Source organism: Camelus bactrianus, chromosome 9, assembly GCF_048773025.1.
Source record: "Camelus bactrianus isolate YW-2024 breed Bactrian camel chromosome 9, ASM4877302v1, whole genome shotgun sequence".
Lineage (NCBI taxonomy): Eukaryota > Metazoa > Chordata > Mammalia > Artiodactyla > Camelidae > Camelus > Camelus bactrianus.
In genome coordinates this window covers 9,716,422-9,741,314 of record NC_133547.1, presented here as the reverse complement: position 1 = coordinate 9,741,314, position 24,893 = coordinate 9,716,422, and the positions used below count along the sequence as shown (strand labels likewise).

The 24,893-nt window shown below is 42.0% G+C and overlaps 1 protein-coding gene and 1 long non-coding RNA gene across 2 annotated transcripts in view; both read right to left on the bottom strand.

Annotated features, from left to right (window-relative positions):
* LOC105062707 (uncharacterized) overlaps nucleotides 1-24,893 on the bottom strand; it is a 67,149-nt gene that overhangs the window by 6,415 nt on the left and 35,841 nt on the right. Inside the window, 4 exon segments of the mRNA XM_074370851.1 lie at nucleotides 5,710-5,793; nucleotides 6,392-6,518; nucleotides 6,952-7,142; nucleotides 10,627-10,721. Coding sequence (XP_074226952.1) covers nucleotides 5,710-5,793; nucleotides 6,392-6,518; nucleotides 6,952-7,142; nucleotides 10,627-10,721 — 497 coding nt within the window.
* On the bottom strand, nucleotides 12,216-22,814 carry LOC105062494 (uncharacterized). The gene is made up of 3 exons (XR_834698.3): nucleotides 21,164-22,814; nucleotides 20,786-20,858; nucleotides 12,216-12,873 (listed from the first exon to the last, which is right to left on the bottom strand). It is a non-coding gene; the product is annotated as an uncharacterized LOC105062494 (long non-coding RNA).

Genomic DNA, 24,893 nt, shown 5'->3' with positions numbered 1-24,893 from the left:
AGAATGTAGGCAGCCCCCGAGCCCTGTTGGAAGGGACCTCACCCAGTGCTCCCGCCCACCCACACCGCTGTACAACCAGAAGGGACTGGACCCTGTGTGTACATCCCACAGCTAAAGTGACACCCCACCTGCCACCAGGTCCTGCGCAGACGCCGAGGCCTGCCCATCGAGTTGACGGGGGAGAGAAGGAGCTGACATCAAGGTAGACGGCTTTCGTCCAAGATGCCAGACCAAAACTTTATACTTCACACATGAAACCCTTTTTCCTTCCCTTTCTTTCCTTCTCTCTGGCCCTGGCCTGGAGAGGTTACACCCTCATCTGCATCCCCCAGGCCACTGCTAAGGTGGGTAATGCCTGGAATTTAGAGTAACTTTCATTTCAGGCTGGGGGAAAATCTAACTGACCCTTGGCTTGAAGAGGCACATGCAACAATTCTTACAGACGAATCCATCACAGTGCCATCTTCGTGGAAGTAGTTGGTGCTCTGACAGGATTCATCTTTGTCTGTGGTGGTGCTCATTCTCCCTGGGCCTCTGAATGATGGCTGGTGCACAACTGGGCACTGCCTCTTGGGTTATCTAACCGTGCCCCTAACTTCTAGAAAGGACCTGCCGTAGGAGGTTTTTCACGATTCAGGGTTCACGTCCTTTGGTCGGGCCCTACTGTCCTGATGACGAACAGATGTAACTGAGACCATGATCAGAAACCTCTCCTTAATGTGGATTCTCCCCCAGGTCCTTCAGAAAGCATCCAGTCCTCATAACACTTTGAGTATAGCTTAGTGAGACTCATTTCATACTTCTGGGCTTCAGAACTGTAAGACAATAAACTTGTGTTGTTTAAAAAAAAAAAAGGAAACCTCTTCTTATTTTTAGTTTGTTTTTTTTTTAGTGGGGGTGGGAGGCGTATAATTAGGTTTGTTTATTTATTTTTAATGGAGGCACTGGGGATTGAACCCAGGGCCTCGTGCATGCTAGGCACTCACTCTACCACTGAGCTCTACCCTCCCCGCCTTCTCCTTAACTCTTGAAGAAACTGTAGGTTCCCTTGCTAAGACATCAGCTGCCCAGCAGGAACATCTGGACCCTCTGGGCAAAGTTGTTCTTGCTAATAGGATGGCCCTTGACTATCTTCTGGAGGAGGTGTCTGTGCGTGGCCAGCACCACCCGCTGGACCTGGGTTAACACTTCTGGCCAAGTTGAAACTCAGTTACATAAGATCACTGAGGAGGCCACTTGGCTTAAGATGACTCCTTCAATGGGGGTCTTTCTTGGATTCACTTGGTTTTGATTGGTTTGGGTCCTGCTTTTAGTTATAAAAATCCCTCTGGCTTGTGGAATTCTCTCAAAAGCTTTAAATGCACGTTCACATTGCTAACAAACAGCCAAGCAAATGATTTCCCTAGACTAGAACAGCATCAGAAAAGGAACAAGGAGAATGACCAACTGAAGGACTGCAAACCTGGGACTATGACCCGTGAGCCTCACAGGGAGGAAATAAAAGCACGACCTACAGGTCCCTTTGCCAAGAACCAGCGAAGCCACGGGAGTCACAGAGCCGCAGCTGAGGGCAGCGCCAATGCCTTACGTTTTGAGAGTCTGATTAAAAGGGGGGAAACGTTAAGAAATAACCAGCCCCCAATGGGGTCATTTACCCCCATGATGGCAAACCAAGATGGAACTGCGGTTTCAACCTCTCCCAAGAATGTGGCCTTGAAGCAGACAATGTGAAACTTCCTGGCCAGTATTAGTGAGGTACTCTGCATCTGAAGACTCCCTAAAAAGATGACCTGACCTGAAAGAATTTTTTCTTTTACTAACACCTTCCTTGCCCCATCCTCCTTCTGCCTGTAGAAACCTTCCCTTTTGTACACCTCCTTGGGGTGCCCTTCCAATTGCTCGGGGGAATGCTGCTCTATTCAAGAATCGCTTGATAAGGCCAATTTTATATATATATGTAATAACTTTTATATATATATAAAAGTAAGATACCAACATGAATTCTATAGTTGTGACAAATTTACCATGGTCATGTAAGGTGTTAAAAATGGGTCCTGGGGGAAACCAAGTGAAGAGTGTAAGGGAACTCTCTACACTATGTATGTAACATTCCTCTAATTCTGAAATTGTAAGTTTATTTTCAAAAAGGGTGAATTTTACTATATGTAAATTGTTTCTCAATAAGGCAGACTGAAAAGCATTTGTGACTAGTGCACAAATCTTGGTTTCTAATACCATTCTCTGCTAAAAGGAACAAGAATCCTTGGACAAATGGCTAAGTCTAAGGCTGGGCAAGAAAAATAACCAGATGAAGCGGAGCATCTGGTAGAGTCAGAAGGGAAGGAAATGCTCCCAAAACTTAAGGGTGGGGGTGGGGCAATGGGAGAGAGGAGCTAATTGTTAAGGGCTCCCAACCGTCAAAGCAGGAAGACTTTGACAGCAAAATAAACAAGGCCATGTTAGACTGAACCCAAAGTAAAGATAAATATACGTGAGTCTACACTGATCACAGAATAGGCATTAGGTGAGTTCTCGGGGGCACATACTGAAGTACCTGTGGGTGACATGGCAAACTCCAGCAAGAACAAAAGTGAGAGGGCTGACAACACAGGAATGGCAGGGAGGTGAGGACGGTTGAGATGGAACCAATGTGTATTGACTACACTGTACGATTTTCATGACTTGTGTATTTTAATGTTTCCAAAATAAAACCCTTTAAAGCCATGGAAAGGAGAAAGTGTGTGTGTGTGTGTGTGTGTGTGTGTGTGTGTGTGTGTGTGTGTGTGTGTGTGTGTGTGTGTGTGTGTGTGTGTGTGTGTGTGTGTGTGTGTGTGTGTGTGTGTGTGTGTGTGTGTGTAGGATGGAGAAGCAGAGGATTAACTTTTTAAATGGTCGGTTCCATTTTCAAGAAAAGGAAAAAGATACGATGATGTGTTAACATCAAGCTCAACTGTTGGGTTACAGTTGAGGGGCCCGTTAAATCATTTTTATCGTGGATGCCCCCAGTGTGGTGCTTTGTTACACGGTTATCTGCATGCAGCATGTACGCAAAAATTAACTGATTTTCTATGTTGTACATGTTTTTTTTGAAATTCTTCCACTTCTGTAGCAGCGGCTGCACTTGCAGGAAAACAGCAAAATGGCATTTCCATGAACATGATAACAGGTTTAAATCAGTGGCTTTACTAAGAGCAAACAGGCTTTAAAATCAAGATTTAAAATTTCGACTCACCCACTTAACAAGCTACGTGACATTTTTCTAACGTATAAGTTTCATCTCATAAATGATGTGATTACGTTACCGGGGTGGTCAGGACTATTGCAAGGGTTAAACGCATATAAAGTAATTCTTATGATAAACGAGTTAAGAGTGTTACCAAATTAAGCAAATTACACTTGAATGTACTCGAAGTTGCAAAAGGTTCATTTTGGTAACTTCTTCTCTTTTCCTATACAGATTCAGCTTATCTACACAACTGGATCTGTGACTTCCATAAATGTCATATTTGAAATTTCTACTAGAAAACTCCACATAGGGATTGCTTAAGTATTAGAGGAGAGGGCAGAGAGGATAGAATGAATGGGTGAGAAGGTGATGGTCTGGCTAGGAATATAGATTCCACACACAAAAAAACTGTTAAAGCCAATAAATGAATCCAGCAAAGTTGTAGGACACAACATAGACATTAAAAAATAGTTGCATTTCCATAGTTGCACTTCCACATACACAATGAACCAATTTGCAAATGAAATTAAGAAAACAATTCCATTTACAACAGCATCAAAAATAAACTACTTAGGAATTAACCAAGGAGGTGAAAGATGTGTACACCAAAAACTGTAAAACACTGATAAAAGAAATCAAAGACACTGAAAAATGGAATGACATTTCACATTCATGGACTGAGAGATGTAATGTTGAGAGATTTCATATTGTTTTGCCAACACTACCCAAAGGGATCTACAGATTCACTGTAATCTCTATCAAAATCCCAACACAGAGAAAGGAAAAGCCATCCTAAAATTCACATGGAAACTTGAGGGGACTCAAATAGCCAAAACAATCTTGAAAAATTTGAAAAAAGTTGGTGGACTCACACCCTAATTATAAAACTTACTATAAAGCTATAGTAATCAAAACAGTGCAGTACTGGGATAAAGACAGACATACATACAGACCAAGGGAATAAACCAAACAGCCCAGAAATAAACTACTGAGTATACAGTCAAACGATTTCTGACAAGGGTGCCAAGACCACTCAATGGGGAAAGGACTGTCTTTTCAATAAATGGTTCTGGGAACACTGGATATTCACATTGTAAAAGAATGAAGCTGGACGCTTCCTCGCACCATGTACAAAAGTCAACTCAAAATGCATCAAAGACCTAAATGTAAGAGCTAAAACTATAAAACTCCTACAAGAAAACAGTAAAAGCTGCATGACATTGGATTTGGCAATGATTTCTTAGATAGGACACGAAAGGCACAGGCAACCAGAAAAAAAAAAAAACCAAAAAACAAATTTGACTTCATGAAAATTAAAAACTTGTGCATCAAAAAGACCCACTCAACAAAGTAAAAAGGCTACACATGGAATGAGAGAAAACCCTTGCAAATCATGTAACTGATACGTGATTAATACTCAAAATACACAAAGAACTCAAACACTCTGATTCAAAAATGAGCAAAAGACTTACATACACATTTCTCCGAAGAAGATATACCCAGTGGCCAATAAAAGATGCAAAACATCATTAATCATCAGAGAAATACAGGTCAAAAACAATGTGTACCACTTCACTCTCATTAAAATAGGTATTATAAAAACAAACAAAATAACCAGTATCGGTGAGCATGCTGCAAATCGGAACCCTTCCGCACCGCTGGTGGGAGTGGAAGATGGCGCAGCTGGTATGGAAACCAGTATAGCGGTTCCCTAAATACTGAATAACAGAATTACCACATGTTCCAGTGTTTCTACTCCAGGTATATACACAAAAGAACAGAAAGCAGGGACTTAAATAGGTATCTGTACACAGCACAGATGCTCACAGCAGCATGAGTCACAATAACCAAAAGACGCAAACGACCCAGATGTCACCAGTGGATGAATGAAGCAAATGTGGTGTATACATACAATGCGGTCATTATTCAGCCTTAAAAAAGAAGGAAATTCTGACACGTGCTCCAACATGGATGAACCCTGAGGACATCATGCTAAGTGAAGTAAGCCAGACATAGAGGGACAAATACTGTATGGTTCCTTTTATGGGAGGTACATGGAATAGTCAAAATTCAGAGACAGAAGGTGGGACAGTGGTTACTGGGGACTGAGGGTAAGGCGAGGAAGGGGAGTTGTTGAATGGGGACAGAGTTTCAGTTTGGGATAGTGAAAAAGTTCTGGAGGGAAACAGTGCTGAAGGTTGCACAACAATGTGAATGTAGTTCATGCTACTGAACTTGCAGTTAAAATGATACATTTTACGTATATTTTGCCACAATTAGAAACATATATACTAATAAGTCTGGAGGGATAGTACTTAAGACACAAATTCAGGTAAATGGAGAGTGAAGGGTGGGTAGTATTTTAAAAGGACTGGTCGGAAACAGCCTCGGGTGAAAGGACTTCTGAGCAGAGACAGGAATGAATAAGAGGGGTGGGAGGTGCGTGGGAGAGCGGCGTTCCAGCCAGAGACCTGAATGCCTACCTCCCTGAGTCTGGATCTCTGTCATCCAAAGCTTTTCCTCTCTCTCCAGCTGGGATATCATCTCTGGTTTGGAGGACTGGTGCCCTGTGAAAACATTAAAGGTAGAAAGCACTGAACAGTTTTGGTCCCAGTCCCATGGTGTGAGGCTTCGCGCCTCCCCCAAAGTTCACCAAGCATTTCTGATCAGACCCAGCATAAGGAATATACGTTGTTAGAAATGCATGACTACTGCATGGAAATGACTGAAGTAAAAGATTAAATGACCTGCTTCCAGACAGCCTGTTTTCATCACGGCCTTTGCGGTCTCACGCTCCTCAGGGTAACAGCTGCAGCGGTCACTACGACCTGCACCATTCATCGCTACTGTATTCTACATTTTTACTACAGGAATGCTGATGCAGCTTACTGATTTCATGACCCACAAGTTTAAGCTCAACTGTTTATAGTTCATTTATGAAAGGCAAATGTTTCCCTTGGAACAAAGACTAGAAATATCTTGTCTCTGTGCTCCAAAGGGACTGGAAAACTCTGACCTACAAGGAGCCCTAAAGCCTTGAAGTCACGGGCTGAGGCCAGGGATCCTAAAGCGCATGGGACAGTCCCCACAACAAAGAAATCATCTGGCCCCAAATGTCAGTAGTGCCGAGGCTGAGAAACCCTGCCCAAGGGCGCCCATCCTCACCTACAGAGACCACGTTCCGGAAGTTCTCCAGCATCACATCTCGGTGCAGCTTCCTCTGGGCGGGGTCCAGCAGCCCCAGCTCCTCCTCCGTGAAGGTCACGGCCACGTCCTTGAACGTCACTGCCTCCTACAACATGAAACATGTGTAGCCTCAATCTTAACAACCAACCTCCCCTGGGAGAAGGCCAGCACTGACAAGGGGGAGGAGATGTGGGAAGCTCTTCCAGATTCTGAGCAACCTGAACGACTCGTTTTAGGAGACTGTCTCCTTTTCCCCTCCCACAGTCACACGAAAACTGCTGGGTGGGGCGTGTGTGTGGGGAGGTGGGGCACGGAGGAAGGAACCCCCTCCCCCAATTTTTTTTAAACCCTGCGGTACATGTAAAATAGTGCCCTGTATAGAGCTGCATCTCAGAACTGTCACTGCCACTGTTAAATCACGGCGGACGTGCATTTTACAGTTGGGCTGAAAGTGCCAGATTTTGTGGGAAATGCTGAGTTAGTTTAGCCCCACAGACGGGCACTCCTCCGCGCCCAGCTCCTCCCCCGCCGGGCGGTACCGCTGTTCTGTCGGTGCTGCCGGATCTGACCGGCCTTGGCGCCTCCACAGGCAGGTCCCTAGTTCGTTGCCTCGGGAACTCGCCGTCTGTGTCGGTGGCAGCCTTCAGTGTCAAGGTGACGGGCACAGGCTCTGGAGACGAACTGCCTCCGTTCACAGGACTAGATCTCTGACCTTGGACAAGCCACCCAGCTTCTCAGCACCTGCCCATCTGCCCTAGAGCGCAACATCCCAGGGTACCTGAAGGGATTCAATGAGGCTACTCAGCGGGGAGGGTAGAGCTCACTGGTAGAGCGAGTGCTAAGCCTGCAGGGGGACCTGGGTTCACTCCCCAGTGCCTCCATTAAATAAATAAATAAATAAATAACCCTAATTACCTCCCCCAACCAAAAAAAAAAAAAAAGAATGTTAATACTCAACAAATGCCAGTCATCACTATAACTATTATTTCATTATTCATGGCTGTGTGGTTATTTCATGAAAGTGAAAAAATACATATTTAACCGTGCCATAAAATTAAATAACAATGTAATACCTTAAGATTTTTAAACTATTAATAATGCTGCAAAAAAACTTTTTTCACACAGATTTGGCCAGCTTGTCTGCTTATTTCCTTTGGGATAAGTTCCAAGAAGTGGCAACTGCATTGTCAACAAATATTTACCTTTGCTAGTAAAATGGCAATTTCCCCAATCAACTCTCCCTGTAACAGATTAGAAGTGTCCCTGATTCTCCATACTCTGGCCCAAACAGGGTATTATCTTACTTCTTAAATCTTGGGTAATTTGGTAAGTGAGAAAAACAGCTCTTTGGGGGGTGAGGGGTATAGCTCAGTGGCAGAGTGCATGCTTAGCATGCATGAGGTCCTGGCTTCAATCCCCAGGACCTCCATTAATACACCAAAAAACAAAACAAAACAACAAACTTTTTAAAAAACAGCTCTTTCTAAAAATTCCCCCCCCCAAATCCCACTTATTTCACTTTCTCAAAACATCATCTTTTGATATTTACCCCCTCACACACATACCGCGTGTTCATTTCCCTTGCTTGTAATCCTATTGAGGTTATCTCATGCGTCAGTAAGAGTCCTATGAGGAATACTAAGCCTTTTCTAGCGTGTATAAACCCCACCCTCGCCCCGCACTCCTGTCTCCTGCGGGTCTCATGACTTTGTATACAGTGTTTTCCTTTACGAAAATTAAAATGATTTATCCGAAGACCTTGCTCCTCTCTGATTTGCTTTGGCTGGAGTCTTGAGCTTCTATATATTAAACAGCTAGTTAACACATCTGGCCAAAAAGAGACAGGCACTCACAAGAGGAACCAGGTGAGGGGCAGTGCTATTCTCAGAGTCCTCTGTCCACCAGCCATGCCAGACACGCACACAACGTGGCCTCAGGTCCCCGCATGGAGTAGTCTCTTCCGCTGGGTCTCCCCGTTTACCCTCACTGGACACCTGAAACTCCTGGCCCAGGCAGTGGGAACTGTAGTGTAAGCTGGCCACTGAGTGGATTTTAGCAGGTATCTGAATGCTCACAAATCTGTTCATGTTAAAACGCACACGAGACCATCTATGTCCTCACACAGATGTCCCTATTGCTATTAGACTCTTAAAACTAAATGTGTACTTCTTTATACTAACATGTCAATGAATAAAACAGATACTTAACCATAATACATATATGGTTTAACTTAAAATTAAAGAATCTAGTTGTTCTTGTGTGAAAACAATGAAAATTATTTTCTCTGAGTTCAGTATCAGTTGGATTGTTGCACCAAACCATACTTTAGACATTCTAGCCACAAAACGTGAGACTCCACATATGAGGAAACAATCGAGTTCCTAAAATTTTAAGAAGAAAATAGTAGAACTCTCAAATTTCCTGTTTGGGAAGAAAGGTTTATATATGTAGGGAAACTGTCCTTGTAAACATATTAAAATGGTAAAATTCATAAACCACATAAATACGGACAACAGGGGAAAATATTGGTAAATCATGGAAAACGACGAGGCCATTTAAGTTGTAGATGATATAAAATTCAGTTTTAAACATGCAAGATGGCACTGAAACACTGGTAACAAATCTACACGTGCAAACACAAAGGAATGAAAAGGAATGTGGAAAAATGAAAAGTGCTGATCTGCAAACATGTTTATAATATGGGGACTGTTTTTACTTAAAAAAAAATCTATTAAGTTTCTGGCTATTATTTGGAAAGAAACAAAAAGAGAGGGCTTTGGGTTCCCTCTTACCCTCCCTAAGCAGGAGGAAAATGTGTCCAGCTGTGAAATGAGATGTCATTGTAAGAAATAAAGGCCAACCCAACTTACCTGGAACTTGGTCATTTTTTTTCCTCGTCCTTCTGGTGAAAGGCAGGGCTCCGGGAAGACAAAACTGGGGAAGGGAAAGCTGAGATGAGAGAGATGCTGGAGATGTGCTAGCCCACACGGTACATCAGATGAGCAGGAAGAAGGGCCCCTTTCTCTAGGCAACGCAGAGCCAACATAACCTAGTGAGAACAGGGGCTGAATTCAGCTTCCTTAGCTCATGAACAATCTATTAACAGCCCTAACCCAAGTGCTTCTTGGAGCTCCCAGGGTATTCCTGAGGCTGGTTATCAAGGAAACGAGAGACAGGACAACTTAACGGGGCCCAAACACCTGGGTTCAAATTCCGGCATTTCTCCTTAATTACTTTCTCCTTACTAGTAGCTCGTTATTAACCTTCAGGTGAATCAATCCAGTCACTTGTAAACGGGTGTAGTAATGCCGGTGTTCCCCATTCCCTGCAGCTTCAGACAATGCCTGTCCTCTTATGAGTCCCAGAACTGCCTTTGTGAATATGCTTCAAGAAAATGAATCTTAAGAAACACTGAATTCAGAGATGACTGCTCTGTCCCTTGAGTCACCCTTACTCTCAGAAACGTCTAATTCTGACCGATTGTCTCACAGATAATTTGTGTTGCTCTTAATGAACGTTAAATTGCCGTGGATTTTTTTCCCCCCTTAAAAGGTGTAGTTACTGCTTGCACATGTTATTAAGCTGGAAGAGCTCAAGATTTCTTCTCCCACTTGCATGAAGGTAAACAATGACCAGTAAAAACCTAAGACTAGGAAATCGCGTAGCACTTAAATTAACAACACGAGGTTGTTATTAAACGTTATTATAGATACTGAACATTCTTTATTAAGGCCTCACTACACTGCAGGCACTCTTGTAAAGCCGTGATCACGATGATTTCTCAGTCTGGAATAAACCACAGAGGACTTTTTCCACGATCCAGTTGAAGGTAACTCTCCTTCCTAAACAAAGGTCTAGAAAGAGTCCAGGAATCCAGGAATAGCCCCACATCAGTGACCAGGGGACAGTGGGGCTGTAGCTGGGACTCCAACCCCATCCCGAGCTCGCAGGCGCTTCCCTACAGGACGCCAGAGTATTATACTAGAACCTATGATAACAGCCCACATTTTACTATGCACGAGGCATTATTTTTAAGCCTTTCAAATATAGTCTCACTTAATTCTCAAAAGAACACCACTGGAGAGGAACTGACTGGAGGAAACTGAGGCAGGGAGAGATTAAGTAAGTCGCCCAATATTTCACTGCAAGAAGGACGCAGAGCTGGCTGGTCCTGGAGGAGGGCGCGGGGAGCGGAGAGCGCGGGAGATCCGCACACTCGATGCACGACGCCAGCCCGCCCCGACGCCGGAGGTCCGCAGGGGGGATGCACGCCGCCGCCGCGGCTCTCTCCCCGCCCTCCGCGGCTTCCCTTTCCCAGGGGTGAGACCCGGGGCTCCGCTGGCCCTACGCGGAGGCCGAAAAGGCTCGGAGAGATTGGAGGGACGCGCGGGGTTAACTCACCTCACTGGAAGCAATCGCAGTAGTGACCTCGCCTTCCTGGAGCGGAAGCGCCTCTGGCTACACACCGTTCCCGGACTACATTTCCCAGAATACACAAGAGGGTGCGCCTCCGCGTTAACATACCTCGTGGACTACATTTCCCAGGATGCAGTTCGCAGGAGCCTTGGCTTTGGTTTTGACTGTAGAGCTGGTTTGGATTGAGAGTCACTTCTCCAGTGCTATTAATTGTCAGATTCCTTTTCGTTTTATTCATTTCTTGAAGCTCATGAGAAAATAATGTAAGAAGACAGTTGTTTGGGTAACAACTCAATAATTCGGAATTTTTAAAAATGCGGCCGTATAAGAGAGAAAAGCGCGGCTTGCGCTACCAAAGTAAGTTAAAAGCCAAAAACTTTAGGGGAGACAAAGGGTAGACTAAAAAATGGGAAACATAAAAGTGATCTAGGCTGAGCTGAACTTAAGGAACACTGGATTTCAAACTTGTTTCGAATGCTGGCTCCCCAAATATCAGCAATAAAACCTGTTAACGAGACAAGAACGTAGTGTAGTGCTGACCGCCGTAAGGGAGAAACGCCACCTCGACAGAGCTTTGGCACCTTGACAGTGTCGGGGGAGCCAGGAAGGCAGGGTTGGATTTACTGAGAATTGGAAGTTTGGTTTAAGGTGGGTCTTTCAATGCAAGAGACTTGATTGGGACTGCGTGAAGGTCATGATGCTACAATCCAACATTGACGGTACCAGGAAGGATTTTTGTAGACAAGGAGTCTATAGGTGCAAACTGTCGATGCTTTCTTTTGAAGAGATGGTAGAGTTGATGGGTGTTCGTGGATGTTCCTGTAATGAATAATCCAGCAATTTGCTTGGGCAGGAATTTCCTGGAATAGTAAAGGTATGCTAATAAAACTGAAGTTATGTTCATGTACCCAGTAAACGGTGGGAGGAAAGGTAGGAAATCTGTCTTCATTGTCCAAGCTGTGCGTCTTGGGGAGAGGGGGGAGGGGTTGAAATGAAGTGTTTTGACTCCTTTGCTTCCTTTATTAGCAAAGCACTTAAGGGTTCTTGACAGTGTTTTGTGGCTTGAGCTGTTCATTACAATACGCTAAGAATTTGTAAAAAGGCTATACACACGTTGATTAAAGTACAAACAGGAATATCTTTAACTTCATTTTTTTTTTCAAATATAGTGATTGTTATGGCAAACGAAAGCAGCTCCATTGCAAGGAATTTAAGAAAATATTGTGACGTGTGCATATATAAAATCCACAGTTGTTTTCTAACGCAAGTTTGGCTTCAGATGTTTGATTACATACTTCTAAGTTCTGCTCCTGACAAATAAAGTGTCCTGTGACTGAATAAGCCGAGTGAACAAGGACGTGATGATTTTTCTCATAGGCAGGAAATGTATTTTGTAGCTTTTTATTATGAAAGTTTTCAAAAATAGACAAAAGTAGAGAGAACAGTAAAATGCACCCCATATACTCATATCCCAAATTCAACTTAATTTTAAACATTTAATTCATCTATCACTATTACTTTTTAGTTATAGTAGAATTTTGAAACAAATCCCTGACATCATGTCTTTTCACACCTTGTTAAATATTTAAAAAATAAAAATATTCTTTCAAAACCACAATACTATTATCATGCTAAATAAAATAATTATTAATTCTTTAATATTTCCTAATATCCAATCTGTTTTCAGATTTTCCCCCAAACCCCCTCATCAGTGGTTTGTTCAAATCAATGTCCAGAGTCCATTCATTTTATTTGTTCAGGTGTGTTTATTCTTGAATACTATCCATTCACTTCTTCTTACAGACCTTTGACCTGTTGAGGAATCAGGTTGATTGTCATGATGATCTACATTCTGAATTTCTCCTACTGTTTATTTTTCATATCATTAGATAATTTCTTCTTCTATTCTGTTTCCTATAAAGTAAAATTTAAATCTAAAGACCTGTTTAAAGTTCATCTCTTTTGATAGAACACGTCATAGATGGTACTGGAAACATCTGAGCAAAGACCAGTTGAAGCCACATCAAATCCTTGGCAAAGCACTTCTAAGCAGGAAAAAAAAAAAAAAACAACCAGTAAATATGTGAAAAATAGTGGTTTTAAAGAACCATTTTAAGGAATCAGATGAAAGGATTTTGCCGAAAAGTAGAAACATTTGGTAATAATTGTTTTGTAGTTTCACATATGAAACAGGATTAACTTAATAATAGGAAAGATAATTTTCAGATAAAGATTACTGCCAAATTAAAAAATATAATGGAGGCTTCTACTTTGACTAGTGTTAAAATAGTTATTTCCCATTAACTAGACACACAAACACACACACACACACACACACACACACACACACACACACACACAAGGCCTATCTGTAAGAAAAGAACGTGTGGAGAATGAATTAGCAGCCCAAAATTCAGGAGAATAGGGAAATCAAGAGAAGAGAGCCAGTTACAGGAGCCAGTTTTGCCCTGAGGGGCACTGGTCAACTCAGGAAACTGTAAGGCCAAGAAACAAGGCACTTGTCTTGACACAATGATGGGAGCTACGGTTATAAAAGTTGTGTCACCCATACCAGAGCACCAGAGCTGCTTCGCAGCTGCGCTATATGAGATGCAGTGATCAACCGTCCTGAACCAGCTCTGACTTCACCACAGGGACGTGCCTGTGCAGATGAGACCTGACAGTGTCCCAGCGTTACCTTCGCTTCATTAACATGCTAAGATCTCTGCCCGAGGAAGGGGCTTGTATTCTGCTAGGCACAATTCCAGCCGGGTGCCGAGAAGCCGGGAAGACTGCGCATGCCCCAGCTGCCCGCACCCCACCCCCTTTCCTAGAGCCCTGATGACGTGTCTGCTTCTAACCCTTAAAATCGCCTTATTCCCCTCCCTTTGGGGAAAAGGTGTTTTTATATCAGGAGTTCCCCTTCTCCATTCCCTGATCAATGAATAAAGTTTCTGCTCTGCTATACTGAACCTGGTTTCATTTAATTGGCATTTGCAACTTCAGACAAAGGACCCATTGAGGGGTCAACAACCAGTTGGGGATGGGTAACTGTTGGAGTCCAGTACCTCCCATCAGCAGGAAACTAGTAAAACTCCTATGTTTTGTGTTGGACACCAAAGCCCACTGTACCCTAGTGGGGAGAATGAAGGGGTATAGATCTGCTCTGGCGGGGTCTGAAGCATAGCCCCAAATCAGCTGGTATCCTTGAAACTGGATAGAAGTAATCTTTAATCGCTAATGCTCTCAGGCACCTAATAGTATCAAATAAAAATCCTTTTTGGAAGAAAAGATATGACCCTAAGCCTGAAATTACTTTGACAAAATTTCAAATACAATATTAATATCAGACAAAATGTATTTTAAAGCAAAAAGCATTGCTAGACCATGCAAGTTGCACATGGGTGTTCGTAATTATTTATAACAGACAAAAAGTGGAAACTACTCAAATCTCCATCACCCGATGAATGGGTAAACAAAATGTACACCCATAGGATGGAACATAATTTGGCCATAAAAAAGGAATGAAGTACTGATACAAAGATGAACTGTGAAAACATTATGCTAAGTGAAGCCAGCCCAAAAGGCCACACAGTGTACGATTCCACTTATATGAAATGTCCGAATTAGGCAAATCCATAGAGACAGGAAGCAGATTAGGGGTTGCCAGAGGCTAGGGGGGAGGTAGAATGGGGAGTGACTGTGATTGGGTGTAGGGTTTCATTTAGGGGTGATGAAAATGTTCTGGAATTAGATGGTGATGGTTGCACAACTCTGAATATACTAAACCCACTGAATTGTACATTTTAAAAGGGTGAATTTTATAGTATGTGAATCAGATGTCAATAAAGATGCTTTTTTCTTTATTTTTATTGAAGTACAGTCAATTACAATGTGTCCATTTAAGATGTTTTGAAAGAAAGCAAGGCTAGAAATACTCTTCATATTGATAAGACGTCAAATTCATCAAGAACATAAAACAATTCTAAATTTGTATGCACCTTGTATATTTGCATATTGTAAATTTGTATAATAAATAATTTGGCTGGCCTTTGTCCCAGCTCCTGGGAGGTAGTGGAGTAAGTCTTTGTTATTCCTGGCATTACACCTGATAGGTATGTGCTAGAGAGATGGATTACGGTGGGTCCCTGGACATGACTACGCTAAAGACATGACTCAGGATGCTGATCACCCCAGAAAGACCAACCGTGTGATTTGAGGTTTTTGAGCCAGGTGATACTAGTCTATGGAGAGAAAGGAGGCTGGAGATTGAGTCACATGGTCAATGATTCAGTCAATCATGCTACATAATAAAGCCCCGATAAACTCTACAGACACTGGAGCTTGTGTGAGCCTCCCCAGTTGGCTGTCCTCTGCACAGGGCTACACACCTGTGTGCTGGGATGGTAACGTGTCCGGACGCCACGGAGGGAGGACAATGGAAGCCTTGCATTTGGAACCCTCCCAGACCATGACCCGTGTCTCTCCCTTTGGCTGGATCTGACTTATACCCTTTTGCTATAATAAAACTGTAATTTGTGAACATAGTGCTTTCCTGAGTTCTGTGAGTTGTTCTAGTGAATTATCAAACCCGAGGGATTAGTGATCAGAAGTGAGGGTGGAATTGGAACCCCTGAACTGGAAGCTTGACTGGAAGTCTTGTGGGGTCTATGTCCTTAACCTGTAAAGTCTGATCTAAGTTTGGGTGGTTGGCATTAGAAGTCATTGCATCCCCTAATAATATGGGGGAATACCTCTGTGATCTCAGGGTAGGAAAAGTTTTCTTAATAAGTACATATAAAATCCACTAATCATAAAAGGAAAGACTGATATATTAGACCCTATCAAAATTAAGGACACATCTATTCATCAAAAGACACCATTATGAGACCTCACTTTAATATTGAACAAATATATTTTTAAAACCCCATTTCTAAGACAGTTGGGAAAATAAATATACTAACTGGAATGTTTGATGAGGTTACTTGAATTTTAAAAAATGATAACAGGATTATTTAAGAAGACTGAAGTTCAGCATGTATATGTGCCTAAGCGCGTGGGTGTGCATGCACACGCACACACACACACAAACTGGTCTAAGCCCCATCTCCAATTTAACAATGAAAATCTCAGTAGATGAATTTAAGGGGAGGACTGCCAATGATGAGAGCAAAGACAGTAATCTCTAAGAGTAAGTGACAGAAATTTCTCAAACACAGAGCAGAAATACAACCAGTTGGAAATCAAGTTGGGAAGAGAGGAGATTTGAAAGATACATCCTAGAAACCTATCATGCGAGTAAAAGGAATTCCAAAAATTGAAGAAGGAAACCACAGAGAAGAGAAAATAATTAACTAGATAATGGAAGGACACTGTCTTGACCTGAAGAAAGAAGCAACACTGCAGACTGATAAGGCTACCTACCAAGGGTCATGCCTGGATTGATGACGAAAAAAAACTCCCACCTGGGCATATCTGGGCAGAATTCTGGAATTCTAAGATTTAAAATGAAAATCTTAGAAACCCTCAGGCAGAAAGAACAAGTTACTCATAAAAGCAAAAGAATCCATTGATACTGAACTCTTCCTCTACAAAACAGGAACACAGAAGAAGGGAGGAGCTCTCCCACATGCTAAAGAGAACAGAACAGCAAGCCAACAGTGCTCTACTGAAGCTACGTGCCATTTACTTGTCGGGGCAAAAGGAAGGATCGGCCTGAACCCAGAGAGTACATCCCCACAGGAGGAAAACACACAGAATTGCTAACCACCAAGTGCTGCCTGCAGCTGTGGCTCCCGAGAACTATAAGCCTGAGGAGAAGTACCAGCCTCACGACCTAGATGGAGCCAAGATGCCCTCTGGTTCTATGCTTGTTCCAGCTACTCCCATATCATCAGGAAGCAGCAGCTCCAGACTATCATCTTATAAACCAGGAGATACTGGCAAAGAAGACCAGTCCAACATCCTGCTCATGCAGCAGAGGCTGCACCCCATGAGAAGCAGGGTCACTGTCCTGGCCCCCAGATCCAGAGCAGTGGTGAGACTCCACCCCTGAGGAGAGGCAGGCCATAAGGACCACAGCCCTGTGGCTCTCCCTAAGGGGAATGACCTTATTTGAGAGTGTGGGTGAGTTAAACTTCATAATGTCAGAGATCCCATTTTACATACATTTATTGCTTTAGTAAGCTGAAGTTCATTGCAAAATCTAAAAAATAGAAGAGAACTATACTGAATACCTTCTAATGGCCTATATTGACAAAGGATATGACAAGGAATATACATGTGTGTCTGCATGTGTTAGAGCAGGCAGATAGCTAGATATGAGCAGAGAAAGGGGGACACAGACCAAATGGCAGGAATTGGGCAGAAAGGAGGGGCACAAGCCAAATACAGGAAAATATACATTATGTAAGCACCAGGGGTCGCTGGGCAGAGAAAGAAAAGCAGGAACTTTGGGGCTGATAAGGGGCCACACCTTTTGGCCTGAAGACCAACAAAGAAAGGTGAGAAAAGACAGGAATTTCCAGCGTCTGAATGTAACCTTTTGCTCATTATGCCCTCATTTCAATAAAATTAGCCTTGCAGATCAGAAGTACCCATCATGCACTGACGCCATGACACTTCTGATCCAGACTAAATAAGGACAAAAATCCCTCCTCCCTGTGGGAAGGTGGAGTTGGGATGATATCAGGAAATACGACCCCCAAGCCCTTTCCTCCTCAGTGAATGTTCCACTCATTCATTTTTACACCCTACGTACCTAACTTGCCAAAGAAACTCAGGGCAGCCGCTCACCTGAGCCTGCCCACTCTCTCCTTGAGAGTGTACTATCCATCCTTTAATAAACTCTCACTTTACTTTTTTTAACCTCTACGTCTTGTCTCTGAATTCTTTTTGGGACAGGACAAGAACCTGGAACACCGGTTGCATCCACAGGCAGCATATGTATAAACAAATCACTGGACTTGCAGACCGCAGAGACACACGTTAAACATTTTGAAATATACTAACTCCTCTCCAAAATGTATTCATTTTTTACAGCTACTTATAGAGACAACTATGTAAAAATGTCAAGCCTACTCCATTAATGTAAACATTTGAAAATAAAATGACCAAATGCCAACAATTAAAAAGAATTTTTTCCCCTTGGGGTCTGGGAGGGAGAATACTGGATAGGGAACTTGACAAAATTAATATTCAAATCCAGCATAGCTGTACCTAAGAAGTGTTAATGGAAGGAATGCTATGGCAGTTTGAATACAATTACATCAAAGCTTCCTGAAAATATGAAGAATAAAACAAGCCAACTATCAAAGTTTTACTATGACAACTTTTGTCATTAGTAACTACTTTTGACACTTTCTAAGTGTTATAATAAAATTCTACTTGAACACTCTAGTGGGTCAAAAGATTCAAGTGTTATGGAGTGTCCTCTTACTGAAATAAACAAATTATTTTTGTTTATGTTACTGAAATATAAACAAAAATAATTTTTAGTCAGGTTATACCATCACAAAAGTCATAAAGGATAGCTGAACTCAAATTGTTTACAAGTGATGGAATATGAAACAGAGCGCCAAATAATAACTCAACTTGAGAACTGTTTTATAAATTAGCCAGAGACAGACCCTGCATATCAGCCCTAGAGTGTTTACTTCTTCATAGCAGGTTGGGACCATTAGCAAGAAAACCTGCTGGTGCCAAACTAAAATCCTTTCATTGCCAATTATTTTAACAGCCCAAATAAGCATATTGTTAGTCATTTAGAGCCTGCTTATTTTGTATACTCTGCAAAACTGCATCCAACATCTGCTAGCCATAAAGACAAACCCTGGAGTTATAACAGACCTTCAAAAGCCGCTGCCTTTAGGAGTTCCCTGACCCCAAGATTCTACCTTGGACTGCCACCGAGCAACATAACTTGGACCTGTAAGTCCCACTTCCCCTGGGAGTTCCCCTGCCCTCTTGCTCTTCTCGGTGGTGGTAGCCACACACTGTAGTCTTTGCGAGGTCTTGTGCTGTGAGACTTCCCCTCACAGATGCAATCCTGTCAAGCACCACCTAAATGAACCGCACTGTGTGCTACTGCCACTTCTGGGTCATATCTTCTCCCTTCATCAGCCCTGAGATCTTTTAACTCACTGTACGAATACAGGCTGGGGAGAGAACTGGGGCCAATCACAATAGTGTAAGACCCAACCAGATCATGCAATGCCATTGGTCTTCTGCATTTTGCCTGTTTACTTAGTTTTTGCAGGGTTCTTCAGAATAAACTTTATATGAAAATTTTGAGATGAACTTAATATAATTTTCTCCTTTTTACTCATATAACAAACAAGATCAGCATATGTACAAAGCACAAAGCAATGGTAAGTCTATGCAGCTTCAGCAATGAACAAGGCTCTGTCCTCTGAACATCTCATAGGAAACCAGTTTTTGTCATCACACTTTTAAGCACGTGATCATAGTCATTCTTTTTAATATCTCTCTCCTGAGTAATGTCTGATAAATGTCAAAGTTCTGACCGGTGTCCTTAGTGTACCACTTACAACAGTTCTCTGCCATGTAGGCTCTTAACCACTAGGACATGTCCAGCTATGGCCAAAACACTGACTTTGATGAAAATATTTTCTCTCTCTTGACTTGACCACATGACTTGATGAATTTAGATCTCATTTCAATCTTTTAAAGACACCATTTCATACAACTGTTTTCCTATGTGGATCCTCTGATAAAATTCCCACCACTCTCATCACTTCTTCAAAAATTTATCTTGGATAAATTAGATGATTCACAAAAGTCGACCTCAAACTGAAGCTCTTACCATATTATCTCATAATTGGAAGGTTCTTCTCCTGTGTGAACAGTCTGATGACACTGAAGTTGCAAAGACCATCTGAAAACCATATTGTATACACTTTTGTATTTGTATGCCTTCTCTCCGTAGTGGATACTATGATGAAGCTGAAGTCTTGAGGTGTAACTGAAGCACTTAGAACACTCCCTGTATTTATATTGTTTCTCTTCCATGTGGACTCTCCAACTAATCCAATGCCCTACAACCAGCATGGGTTCTTTGGGAGGCTTGAAGTTGTAGCCTCTGGCAGAACCTCCACCCACACTTTTCCCATCTGAATGTTTTCTCTTCACTGTTGTCTCTCTGATGGACCACAATGGCCTGACTGGAGCTTGACAGGTTCCTCATGCTTAAAGACTTAAGGTCTCCAGAGACAGAACTTTTCTGATGAGGTGGCTGGTGGTATTGACAAAAGTGATCTTTAAAAATACTATAAAATAAAATGTATCAATGTGTGAAAGACCTCCAAAACTCAGCCATTTAGTATTTTCCAAATGAGTGATGCATAATTTCACAAAACCATGAATGGATACAAGACATACGAAAAATACTCTGATACAGTTTTGATTCTACATTGCAATAATTTTAATAAACTATCACTTGTGGGATTTGGGTGCAGTGTCAAAGAAGAATATTATCTGTAGAGTCTATTAAAGTAACTCTTTTGTAACTATAACTGTGGGAAGCTGTTTTCTTTATTTCAACCAAAACAATATATCACAACAGGTAATGCAGAAAAAGATGTGAAAATCCAGCTATTTTTCTTATAAAAATTCAGGAATTAAAGAGATTTGCCCAAAATTTAAAACATTGCTACTCTTCTCATTAAATTTGTTTTTGGAAATACAGTTTTCTCATAAAAGTTAGTTCTGTTACAGGTTTATTTTAAAAGTAGATTAATAAACAATTTTAAAGTATTAATTCCTAGATAATAAATACGTTTTTCATAGCACCATCCCAACTGTAACTTGTATAAAGCCCTTAGACTGGAACTTGATAACTAAGGCTTAATTAGTGGCATTGCTCAAGACCAAATACACATCCTACATATTCTCCAATTTATGTGACTATACAGGAAAAAAATGCCAAATCCTACTTACGTGGGGCCCTGCTGCCAGGAGCCAAGGGGTCCCTCACTCCGTCCACCTTGGTGCAGTTCTTGTGAAGTCAGGGCTGGGGAAGGAAAGGAGGCTGTGAAACATCACCATTGCCCAAATAAACCACAGAGGACATTCCAATGGTATTAGAAAGGTACTATTATCAACCAATTTTACAGATGAGCAGAGGCACAGAGAGATTAAGGAAACTGACCAATGTTGTATTTCCAGGAAAAGGGGCTGACAGGTGGGGGAGGAGAGTTAGGGGAGCCGAGGGCGCGAGAGCCTGCAACCCCCCACCGCGCCCAACCCGGAGACCCGAGAATCTCCCTAAACGTGAGACGATTCCCTCAATGTGATCTAAAACTGCCGTCCTCACACCTCAAACATCTGCTTTCCCCCTCAAGCCCACAACTGGGTTGTTGTTGCTTCAAGAGCAGGTCGAGGAAGTTCAGAAGTGTTCCGAGATGAGAAACCCACAATCACTACGAGAAAACAAGGTCGTAACCCCGCCCACCTGGGCCGGAAGTGCCTGCAACTACCAGGAGCTCTAGATCAACATTTCCCAGAACTCCCCAGTACAGCCCTTTGGGAACGGAAGTGCCTGAGACTACACGGTGTTCTTGGACTACACTTCCCAGAATGTCCAAGGAGGACAACATCCACAGCCCCGCCCTTCGGGGAGGAAGTACCTGTGAGTACTTGGAGCCCCTGAGCTGAAGGAGAGCGCTGTCCACGGTCCTGCCTGGCAGGAGCAAAAGTGCTTGCGGCCACGGGGAGGGCCTGTACATTACTTCTCACAGTGCCCTAGGAAAACAATGACTACAGCCACGTCGTCTTCCTGGGAGAAAATATGGATTACTACACTGAGTACCTGGATTAAATTTCCTAGAATCCTGGAGGGGAAAACATTACAGAGACATGTAGTTCTGGAGCCCAAATATCTCCAAAAACCAGAGCTCTGGCGAACTAAGCTCCACTGACCCGTTTGCCTGGCCAGAAGAAGCTTCTTCTTCTATGTCTTCTGGATCTTCTAGACTAATTTCCAGAGTGGCTGCATGGTAGTACTTTCCGCCAGGCTGTCCTTTGGTGTTATGAACAACTGGGTTCCGTTTGGATGAATTCTGTGCCGCTGGTCGAGCCCAGTCTTCCCTGTTCTTTTTTCTCACTCCCCTATCCCTCTTCTCATGTAACTATGCTAATAAGCAGTTGTCAAGGAAATACCTTGTATAGGGAACAAATAACATTTTCTGTGGAGGAAAGACATTATCATCCTTGGCTACAAATTATCACTACATTAAAAACTACAACATAAACAATAGGCAAAGTAAATTTTAACACCAAAAAACTACTACATTGTAGTGATAAAGATTAAATTATCCAAGAACATAACACAAATGTATATTTACATGCATGTAACAAATATCCTCAAATAAATATTTCTAACTGGCAGAACTAAAAGGAGACATACTCTCTGATTACATAATAGAATACACACACACACACACACACACACACTCACACACACACACAAACAGTAAGCATATGGAAGATTTGACACTACTAGGAAATTTGATCTAATTATACGTGGCACACACATCTGTTCAGGTACACATAGAACGTTTACAAAATTTGACCACATGCTGGACCATAAAGCATAAACAGCAAATTTCAAAACATTTCAATAATATATATTCTCAGTGAGGTACAATAAAGCTAGAAATCAGTAATAAATCCTTACTAGACAATTGTAGCTTATCTGTAAATTAAGAATCTTAACCATGGATGCACGAAAGCTCAATGGATGGGCTCAGGGGAATCTGTAATATATTTGTAGCTGGGTGCAATAAAAATACGTATCAACGTTTATTAGATGCAACCAAAACCACACTTTAAGGGAAATATAAATTATTAAATACATATACTAGGAAATAAATGCTGAAAATCAGTAAGAGACACATCAATCTCATGAAGATTAAAAAGGATGGGGGTGGGGTATAGCTCAGTAGTAGAGCGTGTGCTTAGCACTGGATTCAATCTCCAGTACCACCATTAAAATAATAATAATAATAATAATAATAATAATAATAATAATAATAATAATAATAATAATAATAATAATAATAATAATAGTAATAGTAATAATAATAATTATAAGGATAGCAGTGGACCTCCAATTCTGAACAAGATGGACTAAGCATATTCTACCCCATTCCTCCTGCTATTTACAAGTAAAACCCCTACACAAAAAACATAGGGAAACTAATAAAATTCTGACAGGTTGAAACAAGATGGCAGACTGGCTAGGGACATCAGGACTTGAGGAGTAACCTGAAGGTGAGTTCCCTGGTGTGTGTGCGTGTGTGTGTTTGCACACACCCTTTACAGGACAGAACCTTTTTGACTGAGTCCATTCTCCTTCAGGTAATACCACAAAGAGCTGAGCTCCTTCCCCTTTTCATTCAGTCCCACGTCCTGCAGACTGTGGGCAGAGCCTTGTCGTCCATTCCAGCCCTGCACTAATGAGAGGCTACGGCCCTCTTCCAACTAGGAATTTTGGAGACTGTGAGGCGGAGCCCTGTGGACTACCCCTCACATCCCACACGTGCACTGAATGAAAGTCAGCACCCTACCCCATCCCAACTAGAAAGTGGGAGGAGGATTTGAGAGATGATGGAGCTGGAAAAAGGGACTTAAAGTGCCTCAAAAAATAAAAGGAAAAGAAAGGAAAAAAGGAAGAAAGAAAGGGATAAATTAAGCAAGTGTGGGAAAATATTTATTGTGGAATCTGATGGGAACAGGGGAGTCCACTTTACTACTCTTTTTGAGTATTGGTCAATTTTATAGCAAAGCCTCCAAAAGTAATCATAGTCCAATTAGTTTAAATTCTGCTGTTTTTGTGAAATAAAGCAGCCATATTAACCTCCCTCAGCCTGTTTTTGAATTTATTTTTCATTTCTGCAGTCAGGATGTATCTGCTACATGAGAATAGGAATACTGTATTTAGGAGAAATAACCCAAATCCCCAATTACCTGAAACTTGATAACATATCCTATTTTTGAAGAAAATCAGCGTACTAACAAGGCATAGTTGAGGGAGAAGGAAAAACCCATGACATCACTGTTTCCTGCCTCACCCAGGGCAGTTAGGTGGCGCCTACACAGGTAGGATTTAACTAGCTGGTACTGTTGGGTCCCTCTTACCTGTATGATTTCTTCACACATCCTTCTTCCCAAGTTGTTCTTTCCTCTTCTCTCACCTTCCCATGTCTTGGACTCTCACATGACTCTCACTTGCTACTGAGGCTTTTGGGCCATGTTCTTTCTTTCCCTTTTCTTAATTTCCTGAATGCAATGACATTAGGTCCTAAACAACTTGAACAGGAGGCTACAGAATTGCTTTTTTGGAGATATCTCAGGGAAAATTCTCATTAACAAGGAGTGGTGTCATTTCCTGCTTTCATATTCTAGAACTCTACTATTATTCTAGCAGTCCCACGGCCTGAGGAGAAGCTTTAAATTAGCTGAAATCTTAAATCTTGGCTTTCAACAGTCTCCACTAAAAATTCAATTCTCAGGTTGTCCCTTTGCTCTGGAAACACTGACTACAAACATATTGCATTAAAGGCACGTTGTCTAGCTTGGAAGTAAAGCTCAAATTACTGCAGCAGGACAGACAGAGCCTGGGTCCCTGACTGATGGTGGAAGCTGCCCATTAATCAGGTGCTCCCCAGGGAACTCATAAGCCTGAAGTAAAGTTCTATCGTGTTAAGCCCCTGAGATGTGGGGGTTGGTTTACAGCAGTCAGTCTATCCCCACCTGAAAGGAAAGCTGTATCTGTGTGATTTTTGCTTATATCCTTTGAATCATTAATAGTATCTGCTGTGGAATAACTATATAATTCATGTGATTCTGCCATGACAATTGATTACTTTGTTTTAGCACAGGAGTTAATAGGAAAATTGAAAGAATATGAATTTTGTAGTTCTCAATTTTTCACAAACATCTTTAGAAGAGTGGCAAACATTCTTCAGCAGGAAATAAGTTGAGTAATAATTAATACATAAACATAGTAGAGTACTGTGCAGACCATAAGAGGATGTGGCAAATG